The sequence below is a fragment of the Grus americana genome, chromosome 20, assembly GCF_028858705.1.
Source record: "Grus americana isolate bGruAme1 chromosome 20, bGruAme1.mat, whole genome shotgun sequence".
Lineage (NCBI taxonomy): Eukaryota > Metazoa > Chordata > Aves > Gruiformes > Gruidae > Grus > Grus americana.
The window spans coordinates 12661660-12677134 of record NC_072871.1 but is presented as its reverse complement, the minus strand read 5'-3'; the positions used below and the strand labels follow the sequence as shown (position 1 = coordinate 12677134).

General features: G+C 46.3%; 1 protein-coding gene and 1 non-coding gene across 23 annotated transcripts in view; both read left to right on the top strand.

Moving 5' to 3' along the window:
* PRRC2B (proline rich coiled-coil 2B) overlaps positions 1 to 15475 on the top strand; it is a 51265-nt gene that overhangs the window by 28488 nt on the left and 7302 nt on the right. For 15 of the 22 annotated variants that reach the window (XR_008579974.1, XR_008579972.1, XR_008579973.1 and 12 more), the window contains 14 exons: positions 403 to 2469; positions 3974 to 4173; positions 5012 to 5157; positions 6506 to 6647; positions 7262 to 7344; positions 8057 to 8248; positions 8388 to 8582; positions 9018 to 9104; positions 10060 to 10164; positions 10747 to 10939; positions 12221 to 12318; positions 12984 to 13111; positions 13552 to 13605; positions 14199 to 14439. Coding sequence is in view for 16 of the 22 variants with exons in the window: in XM_054848289.1 (XP_054704264.1) it covers positions 403 to 2469; positions 3974 to 4173; positions 5012 to 5157; positions 6506 to 6647; positions 7262 to 7344; positions 8057 to 8248; positions 8388 to 8582; positions 9018 to 9104; positions 10060 to 10164; positions 10747 to 10939; positions 12221 to 12318; positions 12984 to 13111; positions 13552 to 13605; positions 14199 to 14439 (3931 nt within the window). In the remaining 6 variants the exon portion in view is untranslated. Of the gene's footprint in view, positions 1 to 402; positions 2470 to 3973; positions 4174 to 5011; positions 5158 to 6505; positions 6648 to 7261; positions 7345 to 8056; positions 8249 to 8387; positions 8583 to 9017; positions 9105 to 10059; positions 10165 to 10746; positions 10940 to 12220; positions 12319 to 12983; positions 13112 to 13551; positions 13719 to 14198; positions 14440 to 15475 lie in introns of those variants that run through there. The other 7 variants (XM_054848293.1, XM_054848291.1, XM_054848292.1 and 4 more) reach the window with 5 other exon arrangements.
* Positions 11189 to 11277, top strand: LOC129215688 (small nucleolar RNA SNORD62). The gene has a single exon (XR_008580066.1). It is a non-coding gene; the product is annotated as a small nucleolar RNA SNORD62 (small nucleolar RNA).

Here is a 15475-nt window from a genome sequence, read left to right as displayed (position 1 = left end):
AGAGAGGCACTTGTCACCTACATGGGTAGGTACGGAAAACAATGAGTCAAAAATTCCGATACTTTCTAGTTTGTCTCCTAATTCTTTGGGACTTTCTGAAACCAATTCCTTGTTTTCAGATCTCCACATATGTTGGAGGCTGAACCTCCCTTTATTTCTTAAGTTTGCTGCCCATCATAGGAACTGCTTTCTTTATCATCCATTGATTTGACAAACCAGGCAGTACAGCCTGGGGCCACAGCAGATCTGCCCAGCATTCAGGTATTTATAGGCTCATTGCCTCATGATTTAGAACAAACCCCAATTTATTTATTTGTTTCCACCTCTTGTGCCCAGCCTGGGCCCTTGGAGACGTGCTGTGCTCTACATTAGCTGACTTTCTTTTATTTGTTTCTTTCTCAGGAATGACAGTTACTCAGCTTCTCCTGGAAGGCCAGAGAGTCTGAGCTCCCAGCGAGATCTCTTTGAGGAGAGAGGGGAGGAGTACTTGAATGCTTTTGACAAGAAGGCCCAAGCAGACTTTGACAGCTGCCTGTCTTCTCAGAGGATTGGACAAGATCTCCTGTTTCAGCATCAGGAGACTGTGCAGGAAACCTGTCCTGCTGGCAACCGCCATGCAAACTTGAGGTGTTCGCCCCTGGAGCCTGATTTTATCCAAGCAGAGAAGAAGCCTGAATATAATGGCTGGGATATCAGCCATCATCAGAAACCTGCAGAGGCTGCAGCGGAAGTTGCCGGAGAAGTGTCCAGGGATGAGCAGTCATTCAGTGCTGACCCGTGGAAGAAAGAAGGAGCTAATACCAAACAGCCCACTGAAGAAACAACAGAGTGGGCTCCTGAGAACCGGAACGCCAGTGGTCAGCACCAGGAGCAAATGGGGAGGTCGCGGCGATCAGGCCCGATTAAAAAACCAGTGTTGAAAGCCCTCAAGGTGGAAGAGAAGGAGAAGGAGATGGAGAAGGTTAAACTGGAGGGAGAGGACACCTCGCACCCCCTGAAGGAGAAGGCAGCTGTTCAGAAAGCAGAAAATGAGTCAGATGATTCTGCATCCTTACTGAACTCCACACGTTACTTGCTAGATGAGAAAGGTTCTTCCCAAGCCAGTCTTGCCCGAGAGGCTGAGAAATCCCAAGAGGAGGAAGAGGAAGAGGAGGAGGAGGAAGAGAAGCCAGAAAGAACCTGGGAGAACAAACTATCCAGAGAGTCCGGTGATCTCCCTCCCACAAAAAGAAACAACTGGATCTTCATTGATGAGGAACAAGCCTTTGGTGGGAGAGGTCAAGGGCGTGGGCGAGGGAGAGGCTTCAGAGAGTTCACTTTCAGAGGCCGAGGCACTGTTGTGGGCAACCGGGGAGTCTATAACAACCAGCGGAGCAGCCGAGGGCGGGGGCTTCGGGAGTTCAGCCAGCCGGAGGACTTCCCCAGAGGCAAGCCAAGGCGCCGGATTGCAAGTGAGACACACAGTGAAGGGTCAGAATATGAGGAGCTCCCCAAGCGTCGCCGGCAGAGGGGCTCGGAAAACAGCAATGAAGGCTCTGTGCTGGACAGGGAGGACAGCGATTTGAAAAAGGGAGACTTCAAAGAGTCTTGGAGGTCCAACAAAATCTATTCAGATGATCACAGTAGTCTGGATCCGAAGATGAGGGCTCCAAGAGCTTTTGGGAGATCACTGCCGCCAAGACTGAGCAACTCTGGCTATGGGCGAAGGGGTTTCATGGGGAAGGAGCCCACCCAGTGGCAAGGCAGGAGTGGGGGAGCAGGGTGGCAGGAGTACAGCCACACCTCTCCATCGGACACTTTTGGGAGCAGGCAGCAGTCTGACAGGGACTACATTCAGGATTCTTATAAACACGTGGATTCCTTCTCCAGCCGGGTTTTTGATGAGAGTCATCTGGATGACAAAAGGCCCTTTTTCCAGGAGGATTACTCGGCAGATCAGGAGAACATAGAGAACAGGCCATTCAGGAGGCGGCGTCCCCCCCGCCAAGACAAGCCCCCACGATTCAGGCGCCTCAGGCAAGAGAGGGAGTCGGTTGGCCAGTGGAACCCTGAGGACGGAGGCCCCAACCTGCTGCCTAGCCAGTGGCCTGGAAGACCCAAGCTGACCACTGCAGAGAAGAGCAGCATCTCGGGCAGACGGTCTCCTGAGCTGTCCTACCAGAACTCATCGGACCATGCCAACGAGGAGTGGGAGACAGCATCTGAAAGCAGTGACTTCAGCGAGCGGCGGGAGAGGCGAGATGGAGTTTCTGAGAGTGAAGGCCAGCTGGAAGGTGGCCTTGGGAGTGGGAGCGTGGGAGAGAAGAGGGAGCTGGCGAAGAGGAGCTTCTCAAGCCAGAGGCCGCTTGTTGACAGGCAGAGCCGCAAGGCCGAGCCAGCAGGGTTTGTGGAGCAGTCTGTCAGGACTGGTGTAGGAGCAGCTTCCAGATATGAAAGCCAGCAGAATGGGACCCTGATAAAAAGCAAAAGGTAACGTTACATTCTGATGTACAGATATCTGATAGGCAGATATTGGAGGATTAGAGAAGGGCTGGACTGTGGGTGAGGAGCTGTTGGCTGTGTTTATTTCCATCTAGTGCAGGTGACTTCCAGCACCGTTGATCCAACCTTATGATGTCTAAGGCATTCATCATTGTTGGTTTTACTTCCATGCTGGGAATCCAGGTTTATGGAAGTTGCTGAGACACTGTGAGCATGACATGTGCTGCATGTCTTTTACCTTTATTTTGGGTCAAGACAGCTCTCTGCTCTCTGGACTGCCTCCCACTAGAGGCATGAAAGATAATGAAGGAAATCCTGGTCCTTAACTCCAAACATACAGTGTCTTTCCTCTCCGTGTAGCAGAGCACTGAAGCGAGGGTTAGGTATTCCAGGGATGAGTTGCTCTGAGCTGTGCAGGTTGAGCATCACTAACCTGGAGTCCCAGTAGTGTAGTTGTGGCAGGAGCGCAGGATGCGGCATTGCCAGTCCTAGGTCTGCCTGAGCAAATACTTTCTTAGACCTTAGTGGAGACCGGTGATGAATGGCAAGCAGTGCTGTGTGTTCCTAGCCTGGTGGGAGGAGTTCCTCCTGAGAATATTTTACGACAACCCTGATGCTAGGGATTAAGTATTTCCTTGCAGGTGTCTTCTGAAGATTGACAGGATGCTGGGTTAGGTGGGCCTTGGTCCTGGGTCAATTTGACAGGTTCCTTGTTACCTTTTTCCTTTAACAGGAACAGGAGGAAAAAAAGGGTCTTGTGTAGCTGTATTGGATTTAAAGCACTGATAAATAGGCAACTTGTTCTTTTTTGTTCCTGTCTTATGACTCATGTCCCCCAATTCTTGGATGTAGTAACTAGTGGTAGCTTATATGGAAATAAGAGAGAGGAGAGCTGATGTCTGGAAAGATATGTGCAGGTAGAAAGGGAAAGTAAGGGAAGGGGAAAGCTTTCCCCCCCCCACCTTAACGTGTCTCTCTTGTGAGTTGAACACTGGGGAATGATGTGTGGATGGTGGTAAAAGGGGCAAAAAATTCTGGGAGGAGCAAAATGGGAAAACTATTTATTTTTTCTCTGTGTCGTCAGCCTCTCCCCATCTCCCTTCTCAGCACCTGGTGCTTGCCAAGAAATGTGTGTTAATTGCACAGAGGACCAGGGGAGCTGTTAGAGCAGTGTCATAGGAGGGTAGGAGACACTGCAGAAGCACAGAGCCCTCCCTGCGGGGACAAGCTGGGGTATTAGCTTTGTTGTGGGGGCAGCATGTTGGCTGATTCATGAGTACAGGTGGTGGTCTGTTTCCATCCCGCTTCCCCAGTCACATCCTTGTAATGGGCCGCGTGCTCAGAACTTAACATCTGCTTCAGTTGAGCAAAGGCTGGGGAAGGATGGGGTGCAATTAGAAAGCTGGCAAAATATAACCCATACGTTTTCTTCTTGATACTTTTACTCATCTTCTAGTGACAAATCTAATGCCTTTCCCTTCTTTCCTTGTAGATCTCCAGAAGAAGGAGGGGGCCTTGGCAACACCAGTGGTGGGAGCAGCCACTCCATTTACAGCTTGGATAGGGCTTCCCATGCCAACTTGGAAAGTGCTGAGGGGCTAGGTAAAAAGCTAGAGAAGGAGCCCAAATCCACCCCGCAAAGAGCAAGCGAGAAGGGAGAGGCCTTGTCTCAGTTCGAACTGAGTTATGGAAGTGAGTATCTTCATTCCTTTCTTTAAAGGGATCGTGCACTCTGGCTGACTTCAAGCCAGGCTGATTCAATCCAATGTCATGTTAAATACCAGGTTATATTACTTCCCATTTAGTTATGTGAACAAGAAATTTCAATATATCTAAACAGGGAAAACAAGGAAGACAAAGGTGGTTTTAAATTTTAAACCCAGTCTTTCAGCCAGATCTGACAGTGTCTCTAATGTTTCTTCTCTAGAAAGTTTGGTTTTTAGGGCAAAATGAGGCTTTTCCATATTTCTAAGGTGTTAAACTTCAAGCTCATAATACCTTATGTAGTGCGAAGGAAGTTGAAAGAGTATCCGGAGTGGGGAATTTGAGCTCATGGCAAAGAGGCAAGAAATGAGTATCTCTGAAACCATTGGCATTAGGCTGTGACTCAGCTTTTTGCCATTCGTAGAACTGAGGTTTTACACCCAGAGATGATTGGTGTGTTTTCAAAAGTACCTGTGCCTGCTTTGTCCTTGCTAATATTTGGAAAGGTGCGAGGTTTGTTTCAACTGATACCAGACCTAAAGTTACCCGAGTTACCACATGGCTTGTGTTCCCAAGCTCTCCTAGCTGGAGCATGCTCGTGTTGAGGCAAAGGAGAGCAAAGCCCTGCAGAGGATGAAGTGACTGGTAGATGTCAGCAGTCTACCATGGCTTAGTTTTCAAAGCTTAGCTACAGTGCTGCTGGCTGAACTTGTTTGCCTGTAGCATGGATCCTATTTGGAATGGACTCTTTAAATAAAAGTGCAATTATAAAGCTTTATATGCATACATACATGCACAATTTCTTCCCCGTGTATGCTTTGTTCAGGTACCATCATTGATAATCGGGTGTCGAACGCAGCAGAAGAGAATGAAGTAGGTTCTATGGCAGGTGAAGGCTTCATTGAGGTTCTTACTAAAAAGCAGCGCCGTTTGCTGGAAGAGGAGCGAAGGAAGAAGGAGCAGGCTGCTCAGGTGAGGAGTGGGAGGCAGAAAAAGCTTAATGTGATACGCTGTTTGGACTGCAGTCAAAGGAACAAGGCCCCAAAAAGTGTTTGGATGAGCGGAAAAACATGCAGTTGGCCAAAGCAGGACAAATCCTGTATTAGGCCCAGGAAACATATTTTGGCTTTGGGCAGGGGCCATTGGTCTAAAAAGGATGGTTAGATTTCTGACCGTTCTCGTTTGCTAGCAGAATTGTTACTTGTGAGTTAAGTAGGGTTTTCTAAAGTGATCCTCATCCAAAGCAACTTGGCTCACTAAGCAAGTTCCTGGCTGTAGTTGGTGGGATATTGGGTAGCAGCGAGCAGTGGAGGACCTCTGCGCTCTTGTGTCAACAATGTGTTGTTGCTAGAGCAGGATGTGGTAGCTTCCTTGCTGGAGGTGTCCTGTTTGTGTCTGGGCACCTGACCAGAAAGAAACCAACACACTGGAAGCAGTTCTGACAGTTTCGTGTTCGTAATAGGATAAAGGACTTAATGTACAAGAAAAGATTTAAGACTGCAGTGTGGATAGCTTAGTTAAGTATTGTTTAGGTGAGGGGTATTTGTCTACATGTACTGGAAGACTGCTGATTCTGGGGGGATAAGAGAATATGTTGATGTGAAAGGAGACTTAGTGAAATCTGGAGGACTAAATGCAAATGAAAAGCATTGTTGGGAAATGCTTCCTCACAAGGAGGGGTTGTGATAGGTCCAGAGTGTCTCGCAAGCAAAGTTATAAAAGCCTGGTTGCTTGGCATCTTTAAAATTAACCTGAAGACAATGTGTGAATGTGCAGTGGGAAAGGTCTTGCAGCCGCAGAGATGTGCTTCTCTTTCTATTCAGATCTTGGCTCTGTGAAAGAGCCACCTCTGTGTTGTGAAATTATTCATTGATCTTGCTTTAGCTGGAGTAGAAGAAAGGAATTAAGCAGGGCAAGTCTGTTGTAGTGTTAATTTTGCTTTGCTTTTTATCTTATCCTCCCACCTCCCCAAAAGAAAAAAAATCTCATGCTGCTGAAAGCAGCTTTTTTTTTCACTGCCTTGTTAGACGGGGGGAACCTCCCAGTAGCCATGGGGTCCATTTTAAAAAAAAACAAAAAAAAACCCAACCAAAACCCACAACAAAACCCCACAAACCAACCACAAAAACAAAACAAAAAACCCACAAAAAAACCCCACGAGCGTGGACGGAGTCAGAACGAGTTTGTATGGTTCTGTTACACAAGTTGGGGGGCTTCTCACATTGCAGCATTTAGAAATCCAGGGTTTGAACTTGCCGGGAGCAGGCTGCATTAGCCCAGTGCAGTGATGGGTCTTTGGCCTGTGCCTTTTCTCTCTCAGGCACCAGCTAAGGCCCGCGTCCTTCAGTCTCGCATTCCTCCTCGATTTGCTAAGAAGCAGAACAGCTTGTGCTTGGAGCAAAGCGATGTAACAGTTTCTGGAAACAGCCTGGGCACAGAGATCTGGGAGAGCAACAGCCCAGGTAAGTTTGGGTCTGTCCTGGAGTGTTTCCTGCAGCTGGGGAATCCTCTGGTGCGTGCAGGAAGGACAAGGTGTCTGCGCTTAGGAGACAACCTTCTCTTGTCTGGTGTGGGAAGTGGTAAGGGAGCTAGCAGACATCCTGAGTAGCATCTGTTCAAAGCTGTATTGCTGAACCATCTTCCTCCTGTTGCTGACTATGTCCGTCTCCTAATCTCTTTCTTGGGTGGTCTTGTAACATCAGGATCCTACATGGCATTTTCTAGCCTGTTGGGCTGGATCTACTTCAGCCATTTTCTTACTTTTGTCTTCCTCTATTTTTCTCATCCTCTGGCCCCAAATAGCTAGTGCTTCCCATGTTTCTAACTCTGCTCTTTTTCCTGTTTTCGTGTTCCCTAAGAAATCTCTTCCCTATTCTCTACCCTCGCTTTCCATACCCTGTCTTCTCCGTGCTGTGTCATGTCTCAGCTGAACGGGCAGCACTACTTTTTTGAGGTGGTCAAAATACCTTATCTCATGTCCAGAAATGGAAGGTTAATAGTGCAACACGCACGGTGTACAAGGTGTGCTTGCAGTTGTGTTGGAAGCAGCTGAACCCTGCCCTCTGTTCTCTTCCAGCTCTTTCTGTTCAGTCTCCTGGCAGTGATTCCTGGAGCAAGCCTGTAAATACCTTTAACAGTACTGAATCCAGCACCACTGAGGTAAGTGGCGCCCAATGTGCCATTCAGGTGTTGTGTCTATAAAATACTAACGTAGGTGGCTTATGCTTCTCATTGCTCCATCTGTGCTTAGCGACTCTCAGCTCTGCTTGTGCAATTTTAAACTGTCTCTTTGCAGTTCTAATTTGAGCTTGATGCTGCTCAAATCTTGACCTAGAGTGCCAAGCGCTGCTTAGTGTTACGTGTGGGTATAAATCTGGAGTTACTGTGTGGTAGAGCTATGCCAGGGTTACGCTCCTAACTGGATGCGGAATGTGGTTGAGGATGGTGGAATCCCATAGGTGATGTTTGTGTGCCTCGTGCCTGTGCATAGCTGTAGCCTTAATGCAGGGAGGGCGGAGGAAGTTCCCGAATGCTTCATGCTTCACCTCTGGAGACCAGAGTTCAATCTGGTTTGGGTCACCAGTGAAATGAGTTTGGCAATCTCAGCCTAGTTGCTATGTGGGACACTTTTTTCCTTATTCTGAAGCCATGGTCCAGTTGGTGCATTGGTTAACAGGTCTCAGGGTTGTGTAGAGCTGAAGCAGCAGCCAAGGGACGCTGCAGGTCAGGCCCAACTCCTTTGCAGTTAACCAAGAACATGATTTGAAAAGGGAACATGGTCTTGCTGTTTTCTGGGATTTTTCTTTTTTTCTCCTCCTTTGTGGAGCTGGGTCAGAGTCCGGGGCTTTAACACATTTCGTGCTTTGCATAGCAGGGTTTTAAAGGCAGCCAGGGGGATAGTGGCATTGACTTGAGCGCAGAGTCTCGGGAATCCTCCGCTACCTCCTCTCAGCGCAGTTCTCCATATGGCACCCTCAAACCAGAGGAGATGAATGGGGCTGGCCTGGTGGACCCAAAGCCTGACTGCCAGAAGGAGCAAGTGCAGAAGCAATCTGATAAAAAGGTAATCTGGATTTGCAGCCAAGCCAGAGCACATAGCGAGATACCTTGTGAAGTAGTTCTGTTGTTCTTGATAGCATTTTTAAGGCTTGAGATTGGGTTATTCAGTCTTTGTGTCTCAGCCTCTCTGCTTTCCTGTTAAGGATTCAGATCAAGGCTCAGGACAGAACAAGGAACACAAGCCTGGACCAATCGGCAACGAACGCTCCCTGAAAAACAGAAAGGGTTCGGAGGGAACGGAACGGCTGGAAGGGAATATTCCCCCTGTTAATGGGGTGGAAATTCACGTGGATTCTGTACTTCCTGTGCCACCCATTGAATTTGGAGTAAATCCTAAAGTGAGGATTGAATTTAATTTTATCTTCTTGGTGATTTGAGCTTGTTGAGATATGAAAGGTGGTTTGAGGCAGAATGATTATTTAGAGGAAGCTTCCAGCTTTAGATTTGCCTTAGGTTTCATTACTGACACAAACCAGGTACTCAAGATGTCTTGGCAAATATGTAATATCCTCTTGGAAATACTGGCCCAAGGACCAGCTGGGGTGGTAACAGAGGTGAGGGACAAAATTATGGCCATCTAAGCCTTCGTGTGCCTCTGGGGGTTGACTGCTGCTGAATGCTGAGAAGTGTCTTTGTGTTCTCTTCCAGCAAGGCTTTACTGGAGGACATCTTTAGTTTCTAGTGTCATAATTCAGGCTAAAATCATTAACTATGAGAAGCAGATGGATGGCCTTTGGACCTGGATTTGAATTTTGTGTGTTTTGGTTTTTCAGGACTCTGACTTCAGCTTGCCACCTGGTTCTGCCTCTGGCACTGCAGCTAACCCTGTTACCAAATTGCAGGATGCCTTGGCCAGTAATGTAAGTATTTCTTTTTTTTCTTTTGGCATTGATTCATTGGAGATGCTCCTTAGTTAAACCTCAGGTGCTTCCAAAGACAGCAAGCATATTTCTTTGCAGTTCACTTCACACCTAGTGCTTAGGCAGCACATGTGACTAAAATCCATAATGGAAATCTGTGTGCCCTCAAGGTACCTTGATAAAATGAGCATCACTAGCTCAGAAGTGATATAGGGAGCAACTCCATTATCATTCAGTGACCTGTGTAAAGCAAGAGGTATTGCAGATCTCAGAGATCACCGTTCTCCTCCCGTGAGATGCAAGTGTGCTGGTAATGGACATGATGCAGATAGTGGCATTTTTAGGCCTAGACTGCCATCTTCCTCAGAAGGTCTCATGTGCCACAGCAAGGCAGAGAACTGTAACTTGTTAGTCAGGCCCTTTTGGAGGGTTCCTATCTTACTCCAGCCATCTGGGTATTTCATTATTATGTGTGAAAAAGTGAGCACACTGAAAGCCCAACTTCCAGCTCAGCTGTGGACAGCAATGTGAGAAACTCACAAAGCTTCTTTTGAAATGTCTTCAAGTTTGTAGGCTGTTCAGTTTTGGAGGTTTGTCTTAAAGGGTGCTTCTTTTCAGAAGTGCCCTTTCAGAAACAGGTTTTGTCTGAAATTTAGATAAATATGGGACAGGAGGGGGAACTCTTCTGCAAATCGAAGTTACTGGGTCAAATCGATATTTAAGTGGAAGCTGGTGTAACTTGACATAGATGGTGTCACTGCACATCACCGAAGCTTTGTTTATTCCAACAGCAGAATGCATCACGGTTGAATGTGTTACTTAACTCCTGCAGTACCACTGAGGATTGAATCCTTTGAGGTGTAGTTACTGGAGCCGCCAGCTGAGGCGCTCTCAGCCTTGGTAGCTCATGACATTCTCATTACAAAGTATTCACCATTTACGAATCTCCCCTCAGGCAGGGTTAACACAGTCCATTCCCATTCTGCGAAGAGATCATCACCTCCAGCGGTGCATTGGCCTGAACCCAATGTCCTTCCCCACTGCAGACCTTACTCTTAAGGTAAGCAAGCTGGCATGTGTGTTACTGCATGACCAGAGTGGTGAGGGTGTGGAGAGATCTTTCCCAGCCTGTTTTGTTAGGTACTGCTAAATCTTTAATTAGTTTATGTAAAAGTTGTGCATATATGGTGTTCAGCATGGATGGAAGGGCATGTGTTTCAACAGTCCTGGATGCTGAAGTCCTCAACAATTGTAGAAGTAGGGCAACAGAGCTTTCCTACTAGTTCAGTAGCTGACTAAGATGGCTGGTCAGGGATCCTAGGTGCCTGATGGTTTAAAGAAGGAAAAAACCCAACCAAACAAAAAATTACCAAAAATCCCAACCATACAACCAACCAAAACAAAAAACACCACCACCCCAAGTCCAAAAAGCTCAGCAAATACCAAGGGGGATTGTGTGTTTGTGAAGGATACTTGCCTGTTGGAAGTTGTTGTGAGACGCCTTGACCTGAGACCTGCCAGCTTTCCACTATGACTAGACTAGACTGAATTTGAACTAATAGGTCATAGATGAGCAACTCTAGGCTTCAGTATTGTCCTCCCCATTTGAACTGTCTGTAGTTATTGTCCTTCATTTCCATAGATGGAGTCTGCTCGTAAAGCTTGGGAAAACTCTCCTAGTTTACCAGAACAGAACTCCCCAGGAGGCGCAGGCTCAGGCATCCAGCCTCCTTCCAGTGTTGGAGCTTCCAATGGCGTCAGCTACAGCTCTTTTGGTGGAGTTTCTATGCCTCCTATGCCTGTGGCGTCCGTAGCACCTTCTGCATCTATTCCAGGTACCCGCAAACTGCAGCAGCAGTATTTGCATTGTCTGATTGGTATCTAGGAATCGTTCTCTGATTCTAGTAGACGAGAGCATGGTGAGAAGAACTTCCATGTAAAGTAACTGGCTGGCTCGTATTTAACAGATTCTTAACAACAATTCAGTCAAGACAGAGGGACTGTCTCCCCGTTTTGGAGAATATTACTTGAGTGTGACTGGTATAAATTTAGTACAAGGATGACTTTTCCTGTGTAACGTCAAGTCTCTGTGATGTCTCAATAAGATCTGCTTTACCCTTCACTGTGTGCTCAGTAGAATAGAAGGGAAATGAAGAAACCTATGGCTGAGAGACTTCAACAGTCCCAGTGTCGATATCAACCATTCCTCTGCTCATTTTGCTATTTAAGTCACAGGTTGTGAGCACTTTCTGCTCTTTGTATGTAATAACAACTTGCTTACAGTTTGCAGAACTCTGGGAGGTGGGAAGGTATTGCTGTCCTTGAGTTAGAGGAAAAACTTAAGCTCAGTCATGTTAGTGCATATAATTAGGCAGAGCATCTGGAAAAAGGAAATGTGCTTGGATTCTCCAACTCCTGGGTTCCAAAGGACCTCTCATGCATACACTATCCTTCTCATTCCTCAGTTCAAGAACAAAGTGGAATATGCTGGACAGCAGTGATAGTGAGTGGATCACTGTAGTGACTCTGTTACTAGCTTCCACTTGGAAAACAGGTTGTTTCAAGTCAGGTGATTTCCTTCCCCACCCACCCTAATTTTGCTTGTAAATCCTGTGGTTGAGATGTGCACAGAATCACAGGAATGGCACAGCACTTTCACCCCAAGGGTGGCACCAGTTAGAATATGGCTTTTAGATCTCTTGTATGAGGGTCTCAAGCACCATGTTTGCTCTTTCTGTGCCTCCTAGCTGCAAAGATGAGGTGATTGCAGAGCAGGTTTCTGGCATTTAGGAACAGTTTGGAGTGCAGTTCACCAATTCCTGAACTGTTAGTGTCTCTGACTTTTTTTGTGGGGGTGGGAAACCTAGGTTTAAGTTTAGCCTCTTACAGAAAGGTATTAATTCTCAGCAAGCCTGCTACTGTAAGTTGGCTGCTGGCTTTGCTACATGGACTTAGGAGCTTTACTGGCTCTTCTGAATGGATGCTATGTTTGTGTTGACTTGCTGAGCTGGTTGCTGATAGGTAGGAAATAGTCTTGACCTGCAGGTCTCTGCAGTGTACTGTGCCTGTATCTCCCCTGTACCTGGAATTTACAGCCTACCTTCTCCGATGTGTAGGTAACCATATTCCACCCCTCTATCTGGATGGCCATGTGTTTGCAAGTCAGCCCCGCCTGGTCCCTCAGACGATACCTCAGCAGCAGAGCTACCAACAGGTAAGGGAGAAATACCACCAGCTAGTGGTTTCTCAAGGAGTCTTCAGGGTGGCATTTAAGAAATGAGGAGTCATTTATCTCTGATAGCCCAAAGGAGCTTAAATTCCTTGAATGCTGCTTCCCAGTGAGTGTCACAGGTCAGTGAAATTGAAGGAAGGGAATTGAGGGGTTTTTTCCCATTTGTACCAGTGCCTTTGGACTGGGTTTAACTGAAGCAGATGCTGAGGCATCTGTATGAGGTAAAGTGACATTCAGTAAATTCCACAGCCAGTCACTACTGATGAGTAATTTCACTAGCCTTAGTAAATAGGGTGTTGATAGGGTTGGGGAGAGCCCCTTCAAGATAAGAGTGCAGACAAGTGAGAGCTGGGATTGTCAGTGCCTGGTGTGTGTGTGTGTGTGTGTGTGTGTAGCACATTGGTCCCCTTGCGTATCCATCAAATGCCTCTTGCAGGCATCAGTCTTCCCCCTTGGGTGCCTATGCAGCGTCTTACCCTGTCAGTGTGCTGCTGTTCTGTGGAATGATGCAGGGGCTGGGTAAAGGCGCAGCGTAGGTAATTGTCATGGCAGATTGACTCATGGAGGAAACTGATGGATTTTTTTAACAGCCTGGTAGAATGTCTGGCTCCTCTTGTACCTCTAAGTCATCTTAATTTCTTCTGCAGGCTGCTGCTGCTCAACAGATTCCCATTTCTCTCCACACATCCTTACAGGCCCAAGCTCAGCTTGGGCTGAGGGGTGGTCTGCCTGTTTCCCAGTCCCAGGAGATGTACAGCTCCATACAGCCCTTCAGGTAACTGCTTCCAGTTTTTAATTTCCTTGTGGTCTGAACTCTTACATTCCAGGTGGTTATGTACATTCATCACATACTCAACTCTCATCTTCTCTTCCCCCTTTGTTGACATGCAGTTTCCTTCCCCTAGTAATACTGCTGGGGTGGAGAGCAAGGATATCAGGGCATGTAAGGCTTTCTGTGGCATGTTTCTTTGTAGGACAATGACAAAGACCATCCTTGGAAAGTTAGTTGTACTGCATATCCTCTCAAAGGGGGAGGCAAATTTTAGGAAAGATGCAGAAAGAGGAGATTTGTGGGCTGGCAAGCAGAGTCATCAGTGAGAAACCCAGAGCTTACAGCTTACTGTGTTGGGCATGCTACTGAGGAGAAGCCAAAGAAACAGTTTGATCAGAGCTGAGTACCTGCATAGTGAAATTAAATAACTCTTTTTTTATTAGATACAAACTACAAGACAAGAACAAAATAAATGCCTGCACTTTGGAGAAAAAAATGTAAGATTCAAATTAGGAAATCAAACGCAAGCGTAACAGCAACAGTACTTGACTGCAGGAACTGTTTAGTAGAATTGAAGGACTGAGACATCCACTTCAGAGTTGGGCTGGCTGTGAGAATCATACTCTGTACCCTCTTGCCTGCATGAGATGAGTGAATGATCAGAATAGTCCTTCAAGGCCTCAAAAACCTAGACACTGAGGTTTAAAAACCCCTTTTTAGCTAGAGCTGTTTGAATCTTTACCTTCTGATTCTTTTCTGCTTTGCAAAACTGCTGCAGACTTCTGGTAACCTGAATCCTCCCGTATTACTAATCTAGAGCTTATTGTGCAGGATATAGATACATAAACTTTGGATAGGACATGATGTCATTCTGTTGAATATTCCTGCAACACAAGGACATGGTTGTAAGGGCTTAAAAGTGGAATTAAAAAGCCTGTAACTGAAATGGAAAGTGACATCACAGCTTATTTCTGAGCTATCAGTTTAGTAGAGTCTGAGAGCTGCTTGGTGATTGCAAGCCAGATATGGCATGGGATATAGTCTCCAAAGGTTTGCTGCATAATGACTTGAGCATGTTTTTCTTCTCCAGGTCTCAGGTGTATATGCACCCCAGTCTGTCTCAGCCCAGCACCATGGTCCTGACAGGAGGCACTGCTCTGAAGCCTCCGTATTCCGCCTTCCCGGGCATGCAGCCCTTAGAGGTGGTGAAAACCCAGTCTGGGTCCCCCTATCAGCCCATGAATGGAAGCCAGACGCTGGTTTATGAAGGCCAGATAAACCAGGCAGCTGGTATGGGAGCCTCCCAGATGATGGATTCTCAGCTTACACAGGTTAGGAGCAGGGCTTGCAAGCCACTCCCTTGTACAGGCTTTTTCACAGCCGCTTGTTTCTGAGACTGGGTGGAAGCTAGTATTTGTGCTGCTGAGTCATGTGTTTGTGTGAACTAAGCTCTTTGTAAAGAGGCAAAAGATTTCCCCAAGAGACTGTTCTGTGAACCAGTGTTTCAAACATGCAGCACCTTATTTAATGAGATTCTTGCTAATTACTTGTCTGTCCCTGCTGAGTTGTCATTTTGTAACTTGGAAGCCCTTGCCCTCAATATAGACGTTTCACACAGATTAAACCTTGTGGTGCTTCATGCATAGGAGGCGATGATGCAGTAATTATCCTAAAAGTACCTCTTCTGAGAGCCAAATCCCAGTTGTCTCTGGATTTATCTTGACTTCCAGGGTAACCAGAACCTTTTATTAAAAGCTCATCTATCTTGTCAGTTCATTTGTTACTCAGCTCTTATTTACAACTTCTGCTGATCTGTTTGGCAGCATCTTAACAAGAATTTCATTGTGTGAAAAAGTTCTTGTAAAGCATGGTTCAGATAAAGATACTGAATCCTACTCTGAGCATAGCTGTGTTTGTGGACATGTGTTCTGATTCTCTGGAGAAGTTTGATACTTTTATTAAACTCATATTTATTTCATGCAACATGCTAAGGTTTATTTTTTGTTTAAAGAGGGATTTTTATGTTGTGACATAAAGAGTTAACCCTGAAAGTAACTTATCTGAGGAAAATGCAGAGAATACTGGCAAACTAAATATTTGAAGAAACGCTTTATCCATCATAACCCAGTAACTTAGTGTCTTTTGCTAGCCTTAGATTTACTTATTTATTACAAAGTGTTGTCACAGAACCTCCCAAATCCAGCAATTGTGAGAACTGCCAGATGAATTGGAGGGAACTTTTTTAATTACTTTTAATTATTACCATCATCAGTTTGAAGCTCACCGCAGAACATAGAGCTGAGGCCACCATCACTTTCTCTAGAAGTCTAGCCCTCAAAATCCTTTAGCTTGAAAGTGTAGCAGACT